Source organism: Gracilinanus agilis, chromosome 3 (assembly GCF_016433145.1).
Source record: "Gracilinanus agilis isolate LMUSP501 chromosome 3, AgileGrace, whole genome shotgun sequence".
In the NCBI taxonomy this organism is placed as follows: domain Eukaryota; kingdom Metazoa; phylum Chordata; class Mammalia; order Didelphimorphia; family Didelphidae; genus Gracilinanus; species Gracilinanus agilis.
In genome coordinates, this window is record NC_058132.1 from 605,747,792 (window position 1) to 605,768,170 (window position 20,379).

General features: G+C 35.5%; 1 protein-coding gene across 1 annotated transcript in view; it reads right to left on the reverse strand.

The window, feature by feature from the left end:
* Window positions 1–20,113, reverse strand: part of LANCL1 (LanC like 1) — a 39,459-nt gene extending 19,346 nt beyond the window's left edge. Inside the window, exons 1-3 of the mRNA XM_044667514.1 lie at window positions 20,044–20,113; window positions 19,698–19,794; window positions 13,255–13,372 (exon numbers count right to left, since the gene is read on the reverse strand). Of these exons, the coding sequence (XP_044523449.1) occupies window positions 13,255–13,372; window positions 19,698–19,778 (199 nt within the window). The 5' untranslated portion in view covers window positions 19,779–19,794; window positions 20,044–20,113. The remainder of the gene's footprint in view (window positions 1–13,254; window positions 13,373–19,697; window positions 19,795–20,043) is intronic.
* Between the last annotated feature and the right edge of the window lie 266 nt (window positions 20,114–20,379).

Here is a 20,379-nt window from a genome sequence, read left to right on the forward strand (position 1 = left end):
TGACTTAAACAATCAACTAAAAAAAGTTATGAGATCATAAATTTAGGGCTGAACTTGGCCAAGGAAATCTAGTCCAGAGGTGTAAAAATGTAGGCTGTGGGCCACTCTTAAGTATGGGATGAATTAGATTAAAATGTAACTGGGAAATATATAAAATTAAAAACAAACAATAGAACCTAGGTCATATTAATGTGGTTTTATAAGTCAAGGATCCTTATGACCCTATTTCTATTTGAACCTGACAGTACTGATCTTCTACATATAATTTATTTTACAGATGAGGAAACTTATTTTATTTCTATTTAAATAATCATATATCCCCAGAGGTTAATGTTAATGGGTGTCTGCTGCTTTGTATAAAATGGGTTTTAATTTCCCAGCTATAATCATGATAAGCTGTAGGGCAAATGAAAATTAGATATGTAAGGTGTGTTCTTATATTCCTGCAATAAGTCCCTAGGATCTGCACCCATAATGGTCTAGTACTAGAGCAGTGATGGGCAAAACTTTTTAAAGAGGGGGCCAAAGGAAAGGAAATGCTCATCCATCAGTTTGTTTCTAAGGCAACTCTTTCGAAGTTTCATTGTATTATATCCTACTTATTGTATTTGTCAGATTAGGAATAATGTCACACCATGGGATAGAACATTTCAGGGGGCCACATCTGCCCCACAGGCTCTAGTTTGCTAATCACTGATCTAGAGTAAAGGATTAGTTCATGGGAAAAGAAGTAGAGGCAGCTAGGCAATTCAGTGGATAGAAAACCAGGTCTGGAGACATGAGGTCCTTGGTTCAGATCTGGCCTCAGACATTTCCTAGCTGTGTGACCCTGGCAAGTTACTTAACCCTATTGCCTAGCCCTTATTTCTCTTCTATCTTGTAAATATTTAGCATTGATTCTAAGACAGAAGGTAAGGTATTAAAAAAAGGCAAAAGTACTGAGATATTTGTGTAAAAATATTATTGTTTTAATCCATTACTTCTGTTAAAGGGATTTTCTTAATCTCTCCCTCTGTCTCTTTAAGAGCAGAAAGATTTCTAAGTAGAAGGGAACCAACAGGTATCTGTGAGAGAGAGTTGAAGATTCTGTTACCTAGGAAATGAGGAACACATATAAGGAAGGAATCAGCTGACAGTTGGTCTTTTAACCTCTGGACCTTGAGGGAGCAGGAGTCTGTCTCTGAGGCAAGGGCGATTGGCAGTTTTTACTATTGACAGTTGGGATAGAGAAACAGATTTAAGGAGTTCATAGGTGATGAATATTTAATTAACATAGGTAGGTAGTTAGTGAATAAATTTCTAGGTAGGCAATGTAGATAGTTAGGCCTGGTTTGCCAGGCAGAAGAACCTGTCCTCCAAGAAAGAGTAGGGTTTTTAGAAATTTTAGTTAGGATTAGGAATTTAGGTAAAGCCATAAGGCATTAGAGCATTAATCTCTCTTTCCTCCTTTCTATTTTCTATCTGTACTTCTCAAATTAAACTAAGTGTTTTATCAAACTGATCTCACTTTTGTCAAATTCCTACCAAATTAACCCCTAACACCCTCATTAATGAAAACTATTCCTGTTCTCTGGATGAGACATAAAAATTGGAGGAAAACATCTTGTTCTTTCTAGAGTAAAAAAGGTCATTTTAATATATTATTTGGATTTGGTATTAAATGCTATTTTATTGTTAGGCAGGACATCCTTTTTATGTGGTTTATTCTCTCTTCAATACACATTTCTCTTGATGTGACAATCAGCTTTAAAAAAACCACTCTTACTTTCTGTCTTAAAATCAATACCCTTTAAAATTAAAAAATTTTGGAATGGTCACACTTTAAGTCATCAATATTTATAATTTAACATCTTGATTAATAGTTCATTCCTTGGCAAAAGTTACTTAATAAAATTTAAATGTGTATGCATGCATATATGCAGATGCACACATGTGCACACATGTACACACACATCACTGACTAGCTCTGGTTATGAAGCAGAGATGTGACTTGGAAAAAAGCAAAGTTTAAAAAATCTTAAATCTATTCAAAGGAATATATGATATGAAAGAAGAGCCAGGGAAGCCCCCTTAGGAATTATTGCTAACAATCCAGCTTAACATTTTTCTTAATACAGTTCTGATGTGAGCTGGGTGATGGTTATGGTTAAAAGGTATTCAGGCTGTCTCAGAGCCTGGGTGATACTGTCACTAATCATGGCTACTAACTTGATTCAACAAAATCTTTCAAGCCCAAGTAAGACACCTAAGTTTCTGTTCTTGTCTGGAATGTTTTCCTCACATCACTTCCTGCCTAAAACCTGAACCTAAAAATTGGGAAGAATCCTTCCTAGGATTTTGAAGACCATTTTATTCTTGTTTAATTTTGTACTATAGTTATTTATGAACTAGCAAAGCTCACTACTGGACTAAGAGGTTTATGAAGGTAGGGATAATGGGTTTTCTTTTCTTTTTAATCTTCTCATACTTAGTAGTATAATATTCTGCATATAGATGCCTAATAAATGTTTCCTGAATTGAACTGAAAATGTGACAGGAGCCTGAACTAGTATAGTAGAAGTGGGATGGAGATAGCAGGGAAGCCTGAAAGATATTAAAAGTCAATATTAATAATAAAGTCAACATTAATATTAAGAGATATTAAAAGTCAAAAGGAATTAATGATTGACTAAGTTTATGGGATAAAAGAGGGATTAATCAAAAGAGTTATTCCAAGATTTTGAGATGAAGAGATTAGGAGAATGGTGGTACTAGAGGCAGAGACAAAAGGTTTGGGAGAAGAGTCCACTGCAGCATGAAAAATTTTATGAATTCTGTTGGGGTAGTAAATTACATTTCCCCAGACTGAGTTCAAGCTATTATATCTGGGAATACTTATTTTTTGTGAGAAGTGTGGCTAAAACTTGAGGGGAAAACACTTAAATAATGCAAAATTTAAGAATCATGTTCTCTTAAGCAAATAGAATTATATTTTGTCTAAAGAGCACAAAGTTCTTCATAAATATTATCTCATTAATCTCAAAACATTGCTTTGAGGAGGTAACTGACTCTTATTAAAAATATTCACAATACTTTATAATTATAATGTGCTTTAAATTATTGATTAAACATTCCTAATGTCTAATCCTATGAAGTATGAGGGCAATTCAGGAGTGGTCCATTTTTAAATGGCTCCATTTACTGTAATAAGGCTGATGAAATTATACTTTAGAATTGAGGAAACCAAATCAACGGGTTCTTTTGCCCTGCTACTAAAATTCTAGGGGCAAGATTTATTTTTAGTACCTTGAATCAAAGAAGTTAAGTGACAATATAATTGGTGATTGCTAAAAAAAAAAAAAAAAAAAAAAGTAAGAGCATACAAAGAAAGAGAAGCACCAGGCCAGAATTTTAGATATCCAGAGTTAGGGGGAATGATGGAGATATCAAGAGAATCAGAAAAGGAGACAGAGCAGTAATCAGAAAGGAAGAAAACGAAGAGACAGCAATGTCATGAAAATCCAAAGAGTAAAAAGGAAAGGGTGGTAAATAGCAACAAATACTGCAATGAGGTCAAGAATAATGTGGGTGGTGAAAAGGACATCACATCTGGCAATTAAGAAACCATTAATAACTTGGCAGAGAGCAGTTTCAGTTATATGACAAAAGCCAGATTGCAAGGGTGAAGTCTGAGGAGAGAAAATGGAGGCAGTAGATAAAAATAGCTTTTTTTCTAATGGTTTGGCTGTGAAAAAGAAAAGTTGAAGGATGATGAGAGGGAAGTGGGTAATTTTAAGTGAGAGTATTTTATTTAAGATGGGAAATACAGGGCATGTTTATAGGTATTAAGAAACTAGTAGACAGGATGAGATTGTAGAGTAGGTGCTAGGGGGTGCAGATGAAAGGCATCTTTTGTAGGGAGAACAGATGGATGGTCTTTATAAAACACTTCTATTTTGCATTTCTGTGATTCTTCCTTTTTTTTTTTTTTTTTAAATTTACCTTCTGTCTAAGAATTGATACTAAGTTGTCAGTTCCAAGGCAGAAAAGTGGTAAAGGCTAGGCAATTGGGGTTCAGTTGACTTGCCCAGGATCACACAGCTAGGAAATATCTGAGGTCAGACTTCTCTTCTCTAGGCCTGGCTCTCTATCCAGAGTCACCTAATTGCCCCACATTTCTGTGATTATTTTCTCAACACCATCTATTTTATAAATACACCTCAGTGATGTAAATCCTTTGTCAAGATGAGGAGGGACAATCAAGTATTTTCACCATGCTTGTCCTTTCCTTTCACATTTTCTAGGTCCCGATTCTAGGGAAGGAATGAGAAGACATTAATCTACATCAAAATTAATTTCTGCTCCATGTTTTCCATCCAGGATATTTTATTTGGTTTCCTAAACAGGTTTTCTCAGGCAGTCAACAAAATCCAAATGGAAATTCACCTTATGTCTGATATGCCACTTAGTTAAAAGAATAGATAGCAACAAAAATCTAGTTTGGAACAAATTATTAAAAGACAAAATGTTTTTGCTTCGATATGAACGTAAAAAAATAATCTGTTACAAATAAACATGTTTAAATGCAAAACAAAACAATATTCTCCACTTTCTTGCTTTGATTGTCAAAGGAAAACTAGAAAGGTGATAAACCTAAATAGTTAACACTTACTATTGTTCATGATTTTACTAGAGAACCAAGTAAGAAGTACAAAAAGGTACTGTTTAGTATCCTGTGTCAGTATAGTTGGGAAAGTGATGGTTTGTGGGTAGATCTGGACTGTGATTTACTAGGTGTAACCTCAGGCAAGTCACTTATCCTCCCTGAGCCTCAATTTCCTCTAAAAAACTGTTGGCCTAGATGATCTCTACAGGCACTGTCAGCTCTACTGTCTAATTAGTGCCCTAATTAGGCATTAAGTGTTCATTAAATTGTTCATTTATGTCTACTTTCTCCACTAGGATATACATGAATTCAACCTCATTTTTATCATTCAGTGTGCCTAGCAGAATGCCTTCATTGGTGCCCAATAAATATCTGTTTACTGACAGATGACCAAATCTCTTTTTCCTTTTCTGCTCTTTGAACTCAAGTCAGGTCAAATATGCAAATTAATGGTTTGAAAAGTTTATTTAAGTCTTCTACCAGCTAAGTCCCAATTCAACCAATTGTGGTTTGAGAAGGATCAGCAGTATCTGTGAAGGCTTTATTTATCAAGAATGCCAAGTATCAGGGGCAGCTGGGTAGCTCAGTGGATTGAGAGCCAGGCCTAGAGACGGGAGATCCTGGGTTCAAATCTGCCTCAGACACTTCCCAGCTGTATGACCCTGGGCAAATCCCTTGACCCCCATTGCCTACCCTTACCACTCTTCTGCTTTGGAGTCAATACACAGTATTGACTCTAAGACGGAGGGTAAGGGTTTAAAAAAAAAGAATGCCAAGTATCCCTTCTCAGGCTTCTACTTCCTGTTCCTTGGCTACTCTTCAAGCATTTCTACATGACTTACTCTAAAATTAGTATCTCTAATTTGGATTTCTCTCCTAAACTCTAAACAATGGCTCTTAATTTATGCTTGACAGGCCTTTGCAGTTTTGTGGCAGGTGTGTGCAAATCCTTAAAAATGTCTTTTGTGGACTGAAAAAAATGTATTTCATATTGTTTTCAAATGTACATAAGTATTAGGATTAAGAAAGTACAAATGTATTTTAAAGTGTAAAATAGTAGCTTATTATTAATTTCCTTAATATAGTATTACAACTTCATCATTTGAGAATCTGAGGACTTTCTAAAAATAAAAGGTGTGAGTTCCTCATCCACAATTTTACAAATGGAAGTTTTCATACTTTAGAAGAATAAGAAGACTGAGCTTACAATCAGGGAAGCAGGGTCAAATCCCAGCTTTGCATATTTAACTCTGAGGAAGGCACTTAACCTTTCAATGCCTCAATTTTTTCATCTGTAAAATGAGGAAAATACTTGTGCTTCAAGGGTTACTATGGGGAAACTATTTTTAAAAATTCTGTATTAACATTAGCTCTACTGGCTAATGTTAATATTCTCAATGTTTAAACCAAATGTATTTTTATTCCTAAATTTGTTCTTTTTCTTGACTTTCCTATTTCTCTAAATGGCATCACTATTCTGCCAGTTAGTAAGAATTGAAACCTTAATCTTTGACTCCTCTCTTCCACCCTAAAGTCCCAAATTCAATCAGCTATTATGTCCTGTCAATTACATGTTAGTAACTTTTCTCATGCCTAACCCCTCTTTTCACCACCACCATTCATTCCTAGTTCAGAACCTCATTACCTTTTGCCTGAAGAATATGAATTTCTTTGATACCTTGATTCCCATCATCTCCAGGGTCTTCTTCGCTTCAGCCCACTATTCTGCCACCAGATACATAATTCTAGCCAGATGATCTTATAAATATCAAGGTCAAAATCCTTTGCATACTTCCTTCACTGCTTCCCTCCTCTCAATATCTCAATTAAAATCTTAGCTGCCCTCCATGAAACTGAATCCAAAAGCCATCAATTTGTATATGAAACCTTCCATAATATCACCATGCAAGAAGTGATCCTTCCCATTCCTAGTATCTTATTCAATTCCCATCTTCATATTATATTTATACATATATACATTTATATTAATTTGCGTATTTGTCTTATCTCTTCTACTAGAATATAAACTGGTAGTAGTTTGTAAACTTGGGGTCTGGGATTGTCTTTTAGCTGTTTTAGCATGTAAAAGTGCCTTGTAAAGAGTAGGTGCTTACTAAGTATTCACTGAATAAATGCACACAGTCTTTCAGCATGCTATGGTTCATGAGAACACCTTGTTGGCAATAAATCAGCATTCATTTACTATGGTAAAGTTTTGCCTATAAGATTCTGGCTTTGGATATTAAAACATACTGAGGAAAAGCAAGTGTTACCTACTGCACAAAAAGAATAGCTACTTAATAGAACACAGAGAAAATAACTCTCAGGTTCTCTCTCAACTCTGGAGTCAAAGCCATTTACCAATTATTGTAAAAGGTTATAATTAAGTGTTAATGAATTGCAAAATGCTTCCTTTATAGTTCTGTGTTCTTTATCATATTCACTCACCCTAGTGGCAATATGCCTCTTTGTAAATCTGAAGGATGTTTGGTTCAATTCATCAAATTTAGCATGAATTACTATCTTTAATGAAGACCTGTTTATAAGTAGAATCAAATGACAAAATGAAGTCACTAAGCTAGTTTATCCTATTCCTTTTGGATAACCCTGGTATCAGCAGCAGGTAAAACCTACATTATAAGGCAGTTCTCAAAGATTATGTTGCAAAGTGGAAGGATAAATCTCTTAAGACATAATAATATTGTGGACCTTTTGGACTACTAATATTGATGTTTGAAAATGTCATCTGGTAGTTAAAAAATTTTATTTATAGGAGCAGTTGAGTAGCACAGACAGTACAGCACGAGATCTGGAGTTGGGAGGATCTGGATTTAAAATTGCACTCAAGCACTTGCTAGCTGTATGACTCTGGACAAGTCACTTATCCCCAGTTGCCTAACCCTTGCTTCTCTTCTGTCTTATAATTCATACTAAGACAGAAGGTAAGGGTTTAAAAAAAAAGAAAGAAATGTATGCCAATTTAATAAATATTTGTTAAGCATGAAAAAATGAAATAGTTTTTGATCTTAAAATTACATTCTTGGTGAAACATGTACACATAGTTAAGTAAATACACAATATTTATAATAATTTGGTGTAATGAGTGTGTGTGGAGGGGTTGAGATGGGTGAGAGCACTAACAACTGGAGGATCACAAAGACCTCATTACCTTTTTGTCTTTTATCAGCTAGGTACAGAATTGGACATGGATGAGGGAAGGCCTGAGTTCAATGTATTATAAACAATTTGAGAATAGAGAGATCACTTTCAGGGATGAGAAAAAGATGGATATAAAAGCTATTTGGAGTCAGAAATGAAAGGATATTGAAATGAAGGATAAAGGAAAGGGACTAATCAAAATTTACTCTCAGGTTATGAACTGGTAACTGGGAAGTAGTACAACAGGAATATAAAATTAGAAATAGAGTAGTTAGGAAGGGGAACAAGTTTTTTGGCAGGGCTAATTTGGCTGATTTGGAGATATAAAAGCCATCCAGCAGGAGGATGAAAATATGGTCTTATCACTTTCCTATTATCCCACTAAAGTAGTTGCAGGACACTAGCAAGGAGATTCCATAGGCACAACAAAGAAGGTTTAAGCTGGAAAACTAGCATCTTAAATCTAATGCCTGCATATGTTATATATATCACTAGGTATGGTATTACATACCATTGTACATTTCATGAGAGGGATTTTTGTGAAAAGAGCTGAAGCTGTTCACTTTCTATATCTCTTATTAGCAGCTGTAAGAGCTACCAACTGATTTGAGACTACTGGGTGATAATTTACATGAGAAGATACTCCACAACCCTGTTCTACATAAGCAATTATGAGAAAAAGCTCTTGTCTTGGCCCAATTAATTTTCTATTCAGCAATCACATTGAAAAAATTAATATAGGATTAGGAAGAAAAAGTTATACAAAAGAATGCCAGCGGATTCCATTTTCTTTAGGTGCAAACCATAGGAATCTTTCCAAGGTTTAATTTTAATCCTAAAAAACTTTTGCCCTGGACTTTTTAAATACAATGTATCCTTGCTTATCCTTTCAGATTCCCTTTCAAGATTTTTACCCGAGAACCTTAATTTGACTCTCTATAAAATCTTCAAAATCAATCAGATTGATTAAAAAGTTCTACACATTGCCAATGTCATGTTGTCATTGCTTGAACTGCCCTATTCAGTCTTCATGACTTTATGTTCTCTATTCTAAATTTAGGCTATAAACTCCAAAGGTAGGAAATGCAATCAATCTATATTATCAAATTTTGAGGTATTCAAATATCAAACAATAAAAATAGGGAAAAGGATGACATATCTAGTACTCTATTAATAGTTATCTCTCTATTAAAGAATGCTTTTCCCACTTACCACTTGAGTGATAACTCACATTAATAATGATAATCCTGTGCTATTATGCAATGTTAAAGTGTTCTCTGAATCAAAGATTAAATTGTTCAGTATTTTTTAGTTTTTTTTATATTTTACTGAATTCTAGTTCTTTCAAAATCAGTAATTACTGCATGACATAGAAGTTATTATTCTCTTACCCAGAATAAACACAATAACTCATTTTTAATTATGCAAGATAACCACTTAAAAAATTAGCTTTTTAAACTTCCAAAATGGGCAGGAGATAATAATGGATTTTTTGTTTATAAAGTTTTAACCATCTGTTATTCATCCTGAAGGCAGAAAGCCAGGTATATATAGCTTTTATGTGTCACTGAAATTAACTATGGGCCATATTAAAATACCAGTTATATATATGTGCCAAATTTTTTTAAAAAGCAGTTTCTGAAGCCCATTAAAACCTCTAATCACTTTATTACATTCTTCACTGCTTCTCCAAAAAGGCAAGAATATATTGAGGGTGTAAACTTAGTATTGAAGTAAAAATGTCAAGAAATTGTTTCCATTTTATTTAAATTTGTCCTTAGGAATGACTATATATCAATGTCACCAAAGATAGTATAGATTGTGCCTGAATCTATGGGGGGATTTTTTGACATTTACTTCACAAGAGTAGTGAACAGCATGAACTTTTAGGAATTCTGCTGAAAAAGTCTAAACTAAGCTTTTAGCGCAAGTCCAAACTATCAAGTGAGAATAAAGGGTGTTAATGTTTATGATATGAAACATTTGCTTACATTGAATATTCATCTACTCATCTCTGGCCTTTATCTTCTTTCCTGAGACTTCTTGGGGAGCCCTGTGTTAGTCTGAGACCTAGGTATCCTGCCTCTAGCTTCATTCCAGGGTCTTCTGCAATGCTACTGAGGCCATTTCTCAATTAGATCCCCCTTGAATTACCAGCTTGTGAATCCTGACCAGATTCTCCCAGATTATACTTTTGCCTGCTACATCTGCTGCCAGCTCTCCCTGGACCTCACAGCATTATAATCTGCCACAGGTTGGACCTTAAAGAAGAAATCTTGGAAATGCTAATCATCTGCCTCTTCAATATATTGACCTCTCTTTAGCCACTGCTAACTGCCTGGCCTTATTCCATAATGTACAGCATATTTTCAACCCTATCTAACTCTCCCCATCCCAGTGATTCTGAATTCATGTCTGTCATTGTACAAATTCCACCTCCTGACCCCCACTGATTGCTCTTACTCCCATCCCGCTCAAGTGCCTATTTACCACCTCTTCTCCACTCCCAACCTCAAATGTATAATAACCCTGCAGCTGGCTCAGGGAAGGTAGCTTGGAAAGTGCTAGTGTGGGCAAAGGCTGGCTAAGGGAGGAGGCTTGCAAAGGAAACAGCTAGCCACTTATGGCTGGTACCTTTTCTTTCTCTGATCCACTTTTTAAATTATTTAAAACATATAAATTAAGATAGGGTCTCCAGAGAATTTTAATCTTTACACACCTTAATCCTGTTGCCATACTAAGAGACTTCAATATTCATACTTCCTCAAAGACCTTAACTTTTCAGGTCTTCCCATGATTTATTCCTCCACCCCGCCTACAGACAGAGATGGTCATATCCTTATTCTTGCCATTACTCACAAGAGTTCACTTTCATGCTCATGAATCTTGAAATTCCTTTATATGATCACAATCTTTTATCATTCCCTCACACTTATTCCTTTTTTAGTCCTTACTATAACTTTCAATCCTCCAACTCTTCTTTATCTAGTTCATCAATCCTGCAACATCTATGCTTTTTCCTCCTTTTCCTGCTGCCTCTTTGGACATGAATAAGCATTGTACAGGAAGAAGTATAGATGAGTTATGATCTCTATCTTGAAAGAATAAGTCATGTTTTTGTCATTACAGGCCTAGTGGAGTATTTCTTTTCAGTTACATCAAGGATGTTTCCAAATACTGTATATGATGCTAAATTAGTACCTCAGGTTTAGAGCATGAACAAAGTCTCTATCACCATAAAAAAGGCATAACACAATTTTTTATGGATTTCATGTACTATTGTTACCAATAGTCATGCATGTTTAATTAAATTAAATGAGCACCAATACTATATAAACCTAGAAAAAGAAAAGGGGGCAATTATGTCCCAAAGATAAGAAATAAGGATAAGTGGTACACAAAATAGAAAAAACCCAAAGATCATCTTTAGCAAGACTATAAAATGTATCTGTAACTGAATAAAGTATTTAGATACACAATATATATTTAGAATATGTTTAAACAGTACTGTAAGTACATTTGTTATAATAATTTTGTATGAGCAATCAGATTGCCTTCTTATGAAAAGATAAGGTATTTAGTAATACTTGCTGGGAAAAGTGGCACATTTTAGTTCCATATTATACTAAAAATTTAGGTTGTTTTGTAAACAGGCATTGCGAAGCATTTTACTTATCAAAACACTAGAAAGTATCAGGATATTTGCCTTAAACTAATAAACAATTTATCTAGATGATGGTGTTACATTACAAAGCACCAAATTTTCAGCAATAGAAATCAAACTCAAACATTTAGTGTAGCAATTTACTTCATTTAGTTGTTAGTTAAGCTGCAACAAATGCTATGGCTATAAAGAAGAATAAAGTAAACTTGGCATATGGAAAAGGTACTGTATGGGCAAAACAGAGGTGAATCAAAAAAACCCATCCCTAACTTGACAACAAAATTATTTTTTCAGTGTTTGTGACAATTCAGACTTTGGTTTCAAGGCACCTTTGGTGTCAAGGTCAGACCATTTATTAAAAGTTGAAATATGAACTCCATCTTCTACTTGGGAAGTCCTAACTCTCTGACACTATGACCCTGGATTTTAGTCGGAATTGGTGGTTTACAACTGAAAGTCATTTGTTATAAAGCCTTAATTTCACTTAGCCATCTTTCACATCTTTTTCAAGATTTTCTTCTTTTTAATGTAGAAACAGAGAATTTAAAATCTAAATCCGAGTCACTGTTTTGACTTAACTATCAAGAGAAAAACAACAATAAATTTCACTCACATAGCTTGTATTTTTCAGAAGTAAGACTGTAAACCAGTTTTTCCCAACATTATCTTTTACCCCAATATAGCATTCTGTATCTCTTGACAAGTATAAACTAGTCTAATTTTAATATTTAATTACTCTATTGGGAAAAAAAAATCTTCCATATGCCTAACCTAAATTCCAAATACTGAAAAAGCCTATTTCTTCTTGTTCTATTTTCAGAGGAAAAGGAAAATATGAGGTCTAAATTGGGTTATTTTTTAAGACTATTAGGTTTCTTTTCATATTCCTTCTTCTAGGCAAAATCTCAGTACTTTTGCTTTCTCTCACTGGTTCATTGTATAACCCGTTAGTCATCTTTCCTTCTAAATTTCCTTCTAAATTGTCAGACTTTCAAGTTTTGAAACTCAGAAATAGACAGAAACTTAGCATGATCTGCATTAGGTGAAACAGAAAGATTAATTTATACCTCTTCCATACTATAATTCACTAAAACGTCAGGTTCGATTAGTGTGAAACCACTGACATGAATTCTGTTTTAATAAGGTATCTTTTAGCTATATTTCCCTGGGTCTGATCATTCTCACATCTTGCAGCTAAGTATGTTCTTAGATCAAGTGTCCTTACCACAACTAATTCTGTTTGTTTCTTAGTTGATTTTTCACAGTAATTTTTTGCAGCAGGCCATTCCAAAGTGGTTCTCACCTATGAAATTAAAGAAGATGCTTTCTCCACAATCAATGAGAACATCAAATATAGGCTACAACCTACTGGCTTGCCATAGTGGAATGAGAACAAGTTTTGGAATACCAACACCTGGGTTTGATGTCTGCTTGTATGTCCTTAGCTCTGTAACAAGTGGACTCCACCTCAGTGAGCCTCTCTAAATCTTGTAAAATGGGTAAGACTTCCACTACCTATTGTACATGACTAATGAGAGCAAAGTGGTTTGTAAATTTTAAAGCACTCTATAAATGTTTATGATTTTTATAATTACTCCACACAAATGCAATTTCTGAACAAAAGTCATATTTCTTTTAGGCTCTGTCTACCAGACTGATAATGATCTGTTAGTAACAACTTTTTGAAAGAAAACAAGTAAACTTGTAGCTTATTCAACTAGACAGTAATGGTCAGATAATATTCTTGTTCTCATGTAAAAGATAGTTCCTTGCAAGGTCTTCATACCTGCCCATCCAGTGTAGATGGTGCAGTCCCGAGGGTCAGCTGACTTTAGGCCTACTTCCATCTGCTGAAGTAGGTCTCGAATCTTATTGTTTATACGGTGTAAGAACTCCGAAGTAAGCTGTAAATATCATAAAAGGAAAAAAATACATGTGATAACATATAGGATGCTTGACTCCTGGTAGTGGAATGAACTGAGTGTTGGGCTCGGAGTAAGACTTGAGTTCAAATTCTGTCCCCACTGCTTACTAGGTATGCATCTTTGGGCAAGACCCTGAATTTCTCTTTGCTTGTTTCTTCATCTTTAAAATGGGGATAATAGTATCTACTTTGAAGGGTTGTTATAAGGAACAAGTAAGATAATATGTATAAACCTTAAGATGGTATATAAGTATTATCTACTCATATTAGATCATAAACTCTTTCACAGTAAGGGTTATTTCATTCTCTTTAGTTTTGTATCCCAACAGCCTAGTGGAATGCTGGTAAACAGTAGGCACTTAATATTTTTTAACTGATTCTTGAAGAGAAATTTTCCCAAATAGGAAAGCTCTTGAATTGACTATAGGAACACATTTTTCTGTTTGGCCAAAGTGATCAATTATTTGTTAAATTATTGAAGAGTTCCAATTGTTAAATTACTGAAGATGCTTGCTATTTTGGGTGGGCCTTGCTAAAATCTTTTTTTTTTTTAAACCCATACCTTCTGTCTTAGTATTACTTACTAAGTATTGCTCCTAAGGCAAAGAAGCAGTAAAAGCTAGGCAATTGGGGTTAAATGACTTGCTCAAGGTCACACAGCTAGGAAGTATCTGAAACCAGATTTGAACAGTCTTCAGGCCTGGTTCTCTTATCTTACTGAGCTGCCCATGACATAATGTTTTTGAATCTTCCTAAAAAAAGTTTCGGTTAGATAATCATAGTACCTATTTTCATAGAATATGTGCTCACTAAAAGCAAAGACTATGTTTTTTGCTATTTTTTTTAATATCCCTAGCACTGAGCAGTGCCAGGCATGAGACAACTTTTATCATAAATGCTTAATGATGATAACAGCACTTTATAATTTATAAAATGCCTTTTCCTCAAGAACCTGTGCCATAGAGTGCAAGTCTCAATATTCCTATGTAATGGATGATAAAACAAACGCTCAGAGAAGTTGCCACTTGTCCAAGGTGACAGTGTTGAAACTGGGATTCTCCTAAGAATACTTATCTCCACTATATAATACTCATTCTCAGTACTGAGAGATGGACAATACCCCTTTTCTTTTTGTTTCTAATGCAATTCAATAGAACAAAGGTTTCTCAGATTAAATAAACCAAACAAAAAGTTAATGATAAAATGGTTTAAGTATTTTCCACAAAATGGGAATTCTTTACAGCTTAATTCTCCATGTATTATCTTCCCTATTTCTTCAGTCTATTAAACTATCAAGTTACAATGATTTTAAAAATTTAAGTATTAATTGGAGGGCATTTACTGTGTTTTATTAGATACATAGTGGCACTGTTATTTCCCCTAAATATATGTCTTAACTACTTCTGCTATAAAAACTTATAAAGAGTAATGGGGGAAAGGGGGGAGGAAACTAGGTAGCACAATGGCTAGAATACCAGGCCTAGAGTTGGGAGGACCTGGTTCAAATCTGACTTCAGATACTTCCTAGCCATGTGATCTTGGGAAAGTGACAACTCCATCTCTTGCCCTCATTTTTTGGTGTTGGTACTAAGATGGAAAGTAAAGGTTTTTGTTTTTTTTTTTTTAGGTAGTAGAGTAGAAAAAAAAGAATTTCAATGAAACTTCAACTACCAGTACCATACAACTATCAACTACATATACCTAAATCACTTCTTAGTTGCGCTATTTATAATTCTGTAGAGCAATATCCAATGTTGTATTTCACTAAGATAAAAAATGTCCTTTAAGTTTCTAAAGGTTAAAAGCTTTAAGAAAATAATATATTTATTGAGATGAAATGTACTTAATCAATCATATAAAAAGTCTATAAATCAGAGCACATGCTAATGAATACATGTAATCTCATGTACCTAGTCAACATCTCTCTCTATATATGCATATATATATATATAAAACTACATTTTATGCCCAGCCTATAAATATAATAAAAGTGATTCTATGATGTAGAATAGTAATCATTTGTGTAGCAAGTCATTGAATAATTAATATTGGGGCAATAACCTGAAGAAACTATCAAAGACTAGCTTAAGAGTCAAAGATTTAAGTACACTTTTATTTTTAGAATATTCCTTTTTAGATATATTCAGCTATCTGTGTGTCTAAAGTGAAATTTGGGGGTTATCATATTAAAGAGGGCAGATCTCTGGTGTCTGATCCTCTGTGTTTTAATGTTTTTGGAACTGGTTCTGTTCGTTTGATTTTGTTTTCTGGAACCTGTCAGGAAAAATGTGTTGTGCAATAAATTGTGATTATTGTTTTGGGTCTGGGGAAATCTAGCTTAGATTTAGCACAATAGTGATGTATTCTATTTAAGTGTTCAGTTCCTGACTTTCATATACTTTTAAAAGAGGGAAGAAGCCTTTGGTGGTTTAGAACTAACTTATAGTGGTGAAATACTGGAAATAAAGCAAAGCAAAAATGGAAAGAAATAAAATGATATAACAGCATAAAATTAAATACATAACACCAAAAGAATTTATGAATACTACTTTCCTCCTTAAAAGAATTTTACATATAAGACAATCTAGGACATGAGTTATCATTTTGCCGTGATGGCACACCCTGCAACCTCAAGGCCTTTAGTGCTGAGGTTCTGGCATGAAATAATGTCACATAAGCAATCTTTAACAACTTATGGAACAAGTCAGGACCTATTTTTGTGGCTTCTAGATATTCAGTTAGCCTAGATTCAGAGTTAAGCTTAAGCAGCTAAATGGAGTTAAAGGTTTACAAGATTGCAAAGACTTTCTCACTGTAGTAATATTTAAAGAATAAAATTCAAATTTATTTCTATAATCACAACCACAGCCCTTTTTTCTGCACCACAGAAATGCAAATAATTTAAGGATCTTCAAAGATCATCTGGTTCCAATTTGTACTTAAAAATGTATAGCCTTTTTAGCATCCCTCACTAGTGCTCAGTCAGTCATCATCTGAAGATGCTCATTTAGGGAGATTGTCCAGTTATTGCCTCTAAGGCACCCCCCCCTTTTTTTTTTTAACTTTTTAACAACTCAGAGTATAGCAGGTTTCTTCTTTGTGGCCCAACTCTGAGTCTGGAACTTCTAAAGGGTACTTTTATTCTGGCCCTTTGGATCTACTAATGCCATTTCTATGACAATTCCTTCAAATCTTTGAAGACCCTTTTAAATCTAGATTGTTTGGGCTAAACATCCTGCCATGCTTCCTCATTTGACATTGTGTAATTAGAAATCTTGAACCTTTGGACTTCATCTCCCAGAATCCTTTTCTCTTCATCCATGTAGCATCCTTACATATTGTAACCCTGTTTGCTCTCTTTTCCTGCATGTGCAGCTGGGAAAGCTGGCTTTACTCAGGCTTTTACTTTTGTCTTTTTATTCCTTCTATTTCAAGTTATTATTAATAAATCTTATTAAATATAATACTTGGAGTTGTTGTATATTAATTTTTAAGCTTATAACATGCAGTCCCTTCACTAGAGGAAAGGCATGGCTGCCAAATACTGAGATTCCATTTTAGGCATGGAAAAAGAATGAGACATGGCAAAGAGATTGACATTAGACTACTTTATACCTCCTGAACTGACCTACCTTTATAGATACCATTTACTACAATCAGGCATGTGTTTTAATAAAAGGATGAACTTTGGAGCTAACCTGACAATGTGCTCTATTAAGGTGTTTAGTGGTCAATAAATTCTAGGGTAGTGTGGTATTGAGATATATGATTGTTACTCTCAGAGAATAGCAGATAAAACAAAATTGCTAAAAAGAATTAGTTTATGTTCTGTCTTAGAACAATACCCTCTATTGGTTCCCAGGCAGAAAAGTGTTAAGAGCTAGGCAATGAGGGTTCAGTGACTTGCCCAGTGTCACACAGCTAGGAATTTGAATGTAGGACCTTCCACCTTTAGGCATGGGCTCTCAATCCATTGAGCTATCTAGCTGCCCCAAGGTTGTGTTTTTAAAGAATGAAATTCCCCAAAATAAATACTTTTGGATTAGTTTTTCAAAACTGGTTACTCTTAAAAGTATTTTTATTTATTTTAAAAATTCCATTCCCCAAATAAGGGATTAAAGTATGCATATTATTATTTCCCAAACATTTTTAATTTTCACTTTTGTATGACCTAAGGTAATTCAAGGCAGCTCCTAGAAGTATCTACAAATTTAGCTAATCAACTACTTCATCAATGAGGAGAGAGTGTTAAGGAAGAATGAAGAATAGGAAGGATTTTTTTTTTAAGCCTTTAACCCAAATTTCAGGTTAATCTAAAGAATTAGATTCTTAATCTAAAGACAATCCCCAACAAAAATAAAAAGCCACATCAGACATAGATCAAGCCTGTGTGAGCATCTTGAGAACAAGGAAAGCCTTTTACCTTTCTTTGTATCCCCTAACCTTACCATGGTACCTGGAATATGTCAGGTGCTTAATAAATGTTTACTGACTGCTTGTGTTTTCAACAGATAATAAGCTTGAAATAATGTCCAGTTATAAAAGGGAAAGCTGTGAGTCATCAAAAACAATAAAACTACAACCTGTCCTTAAAAAAACCCACCACTAAAAAAACCAACCCTCATTCTCCAAACCTGAGAGGCAATAAAAGGCAGTGAATGAGGACAAGAGATGGAGGGTGAGGTGAGGGAGGAGGAGTGGGCTCTCTCAGGGAAAGATATTGGTCTTGCCTTTGACACATATAAAATGTAGGGGTCAAGAGAAAGACTAGGTCTATCAAAAGTCCAGGTTTCCTCAAAGAAAAAGCCTTTATACATAATAAAGCAAATGACATATCCATCTAGTCTTATATGAGTTATGAAAGCTTTCATGTGGAAAAATTAAAAAAAGAAGCCTGATTCTATAATTTTTTGTTTTTGTGGCAGATGGGTGTTTGATATATATATATATAAATGAGTTCTGGACTTGGAGTCAGAAAACAGGAGTACAAATCTAACCTTAGACACATTTGTTATTTGTGATACTGGGCAAGGGAAGGAAAGAAATATTTTTTTCCTTTTTAAAATTTAAAAACCTTACCTTCCGTTTTAGTAGGAATTCTAAGACATAAGAATCACAATTGGAGTTAAGAGACTTGCCCAGAGTCACAGCTAGGAAATGTCTAAGGCCAAATTTGAACCCAGAACCTCTGGATTCCAGACCTGGTGCTCTCTCCACCATGCTACTTTGCTGCCCAGGAAGAAGCATTTATTTATTAAACCTGTATTATACATGTACCAAGCACTGTGGTAAGACTACAAACTTTACAAATCTCATCTGATCCTAACAACACTAGAGGATAGGTGCTGTTATTATCCCCATTATCCTATTATCCAACAATTATATGTTTACTGATGAATTGAATATTAATCATGAGAAAATTGAAGCAGAAGTAACCTGCCAAGTCTCAAAGTGTCTTAAAGATAAGCATGTGAACTCAGGGTTTCCCGACTCCATATCTGGTTCTGATTTATTGCTCCACAAAGCTACCTTACTTAAACTCTTCATGTCACTTAATGTGTCTCCCTCAATTTCCTCAACCGTAAAATGGGGATAATAACAGCACCTACTTTCCCAGGTTCCTTTGAAGATAAAAATGGGATTTGTGTGCTTAGCACAATTCCTAGTACATAGCAGGAACTTAATAAAATTCCTTCCTTCTCCTTCAATTGTAACACTCTACGTGAACTATTGATTTTCCTGGCTTCCTTTTAAGTTCAAAATAAAATCCCATCGTCTACAGGAAGCATTTCTCAACTCCTCTTCTAGTGATTTTCTTCTTTTAATTATTCCCCATTTATCCAATATATACCTTGTTTATACATATGTTTACATGTCCTCCTCCCAGTTATACTGGGAACTCCTTGAGGGCAGGTTCTGTCCTTTGCTTCTTTTATTTTTTTTATTCCTTGTACTTAGCACAGGGTCTGATACATCGCAGGCGATTAAAAAATGTTTAATGATTGTTGTTTCCCCTTTTAGATCATAAGCTCCTTGAGGGCAGGGTTTGTATTTTGCCTACTTTTTTTGCATCCCCAGCGCTTAGTGCTGTTCCCTGCACACAGCGGGCAATTAATAAGTGTTTTGATTCCTTGATCATTTTCTTTTAACTTACCAGCAGGAAAATCAAACAGTGGAGTCAATGCCCAGTCGAAGTGGAGTGGGAGGAAAGGGGTCAAGAATGGCTCTCGCATACGTCGGCGCCCCACCACCCCCAGGCCACCTCCTCCCCCTCCCCCCCCAAAAGCAACACCCTAAAAACTCACCCTCCCATAAGCATCAAAGTATTCCATGGCCTGGGATTTATTATAATCTGGATAGGGATTCATGAAGGCCCTTTCTGCCATGATGCCAGCCGCGAACCTGTAAAACAGGGGCAAGAGAAAATGCTGGAGTCGGCAGAAGGAAAGGCTGGGGGTGGGGGTGAGGGGTGTCACTAGGCAGCCTTTAGGCTGCCTGCACCATCGGTCAATCAGTCAGTCGGTCAGATTCGGGCAGGGGCAGCCGCGTGGGAATCTCCCAGGTAAGGCCTCGCTCGGAGCCCAAGGGGGAATCCTCAAAACCCGCCCCAAAGCCGAGACCCTTCTCCCGGGTCCTTCCCGCTCCCCTTACCCTCTGGAAGGAGACCCCCTTTTTTTTCTCCTTTCAATAAAGAAACCCTGGAAGTACCAGATCTCCTCACCCAGCAGCCTCCTACTCCAATAACCGAAGCGTCCAGTCCACGCCCACTTTCTGACTACCTGGGCCAATGGGAAGTGTCTTCCCACTCGAGGGGACCCACCCCCTTGTTGCCAGTTTGTTAAAGAGACAGGAGGAGGATTCTAGGCCTGGCGGCGAGCAGGTCCCTCTAACTGCCTCCCCTCCTTAGACGTTGGAATGGCCCATGCTGCACCTCATAGTTCATCTCTCTTTTCTCCCCGTCACCCACCCGTGCCACTCACGCACGCG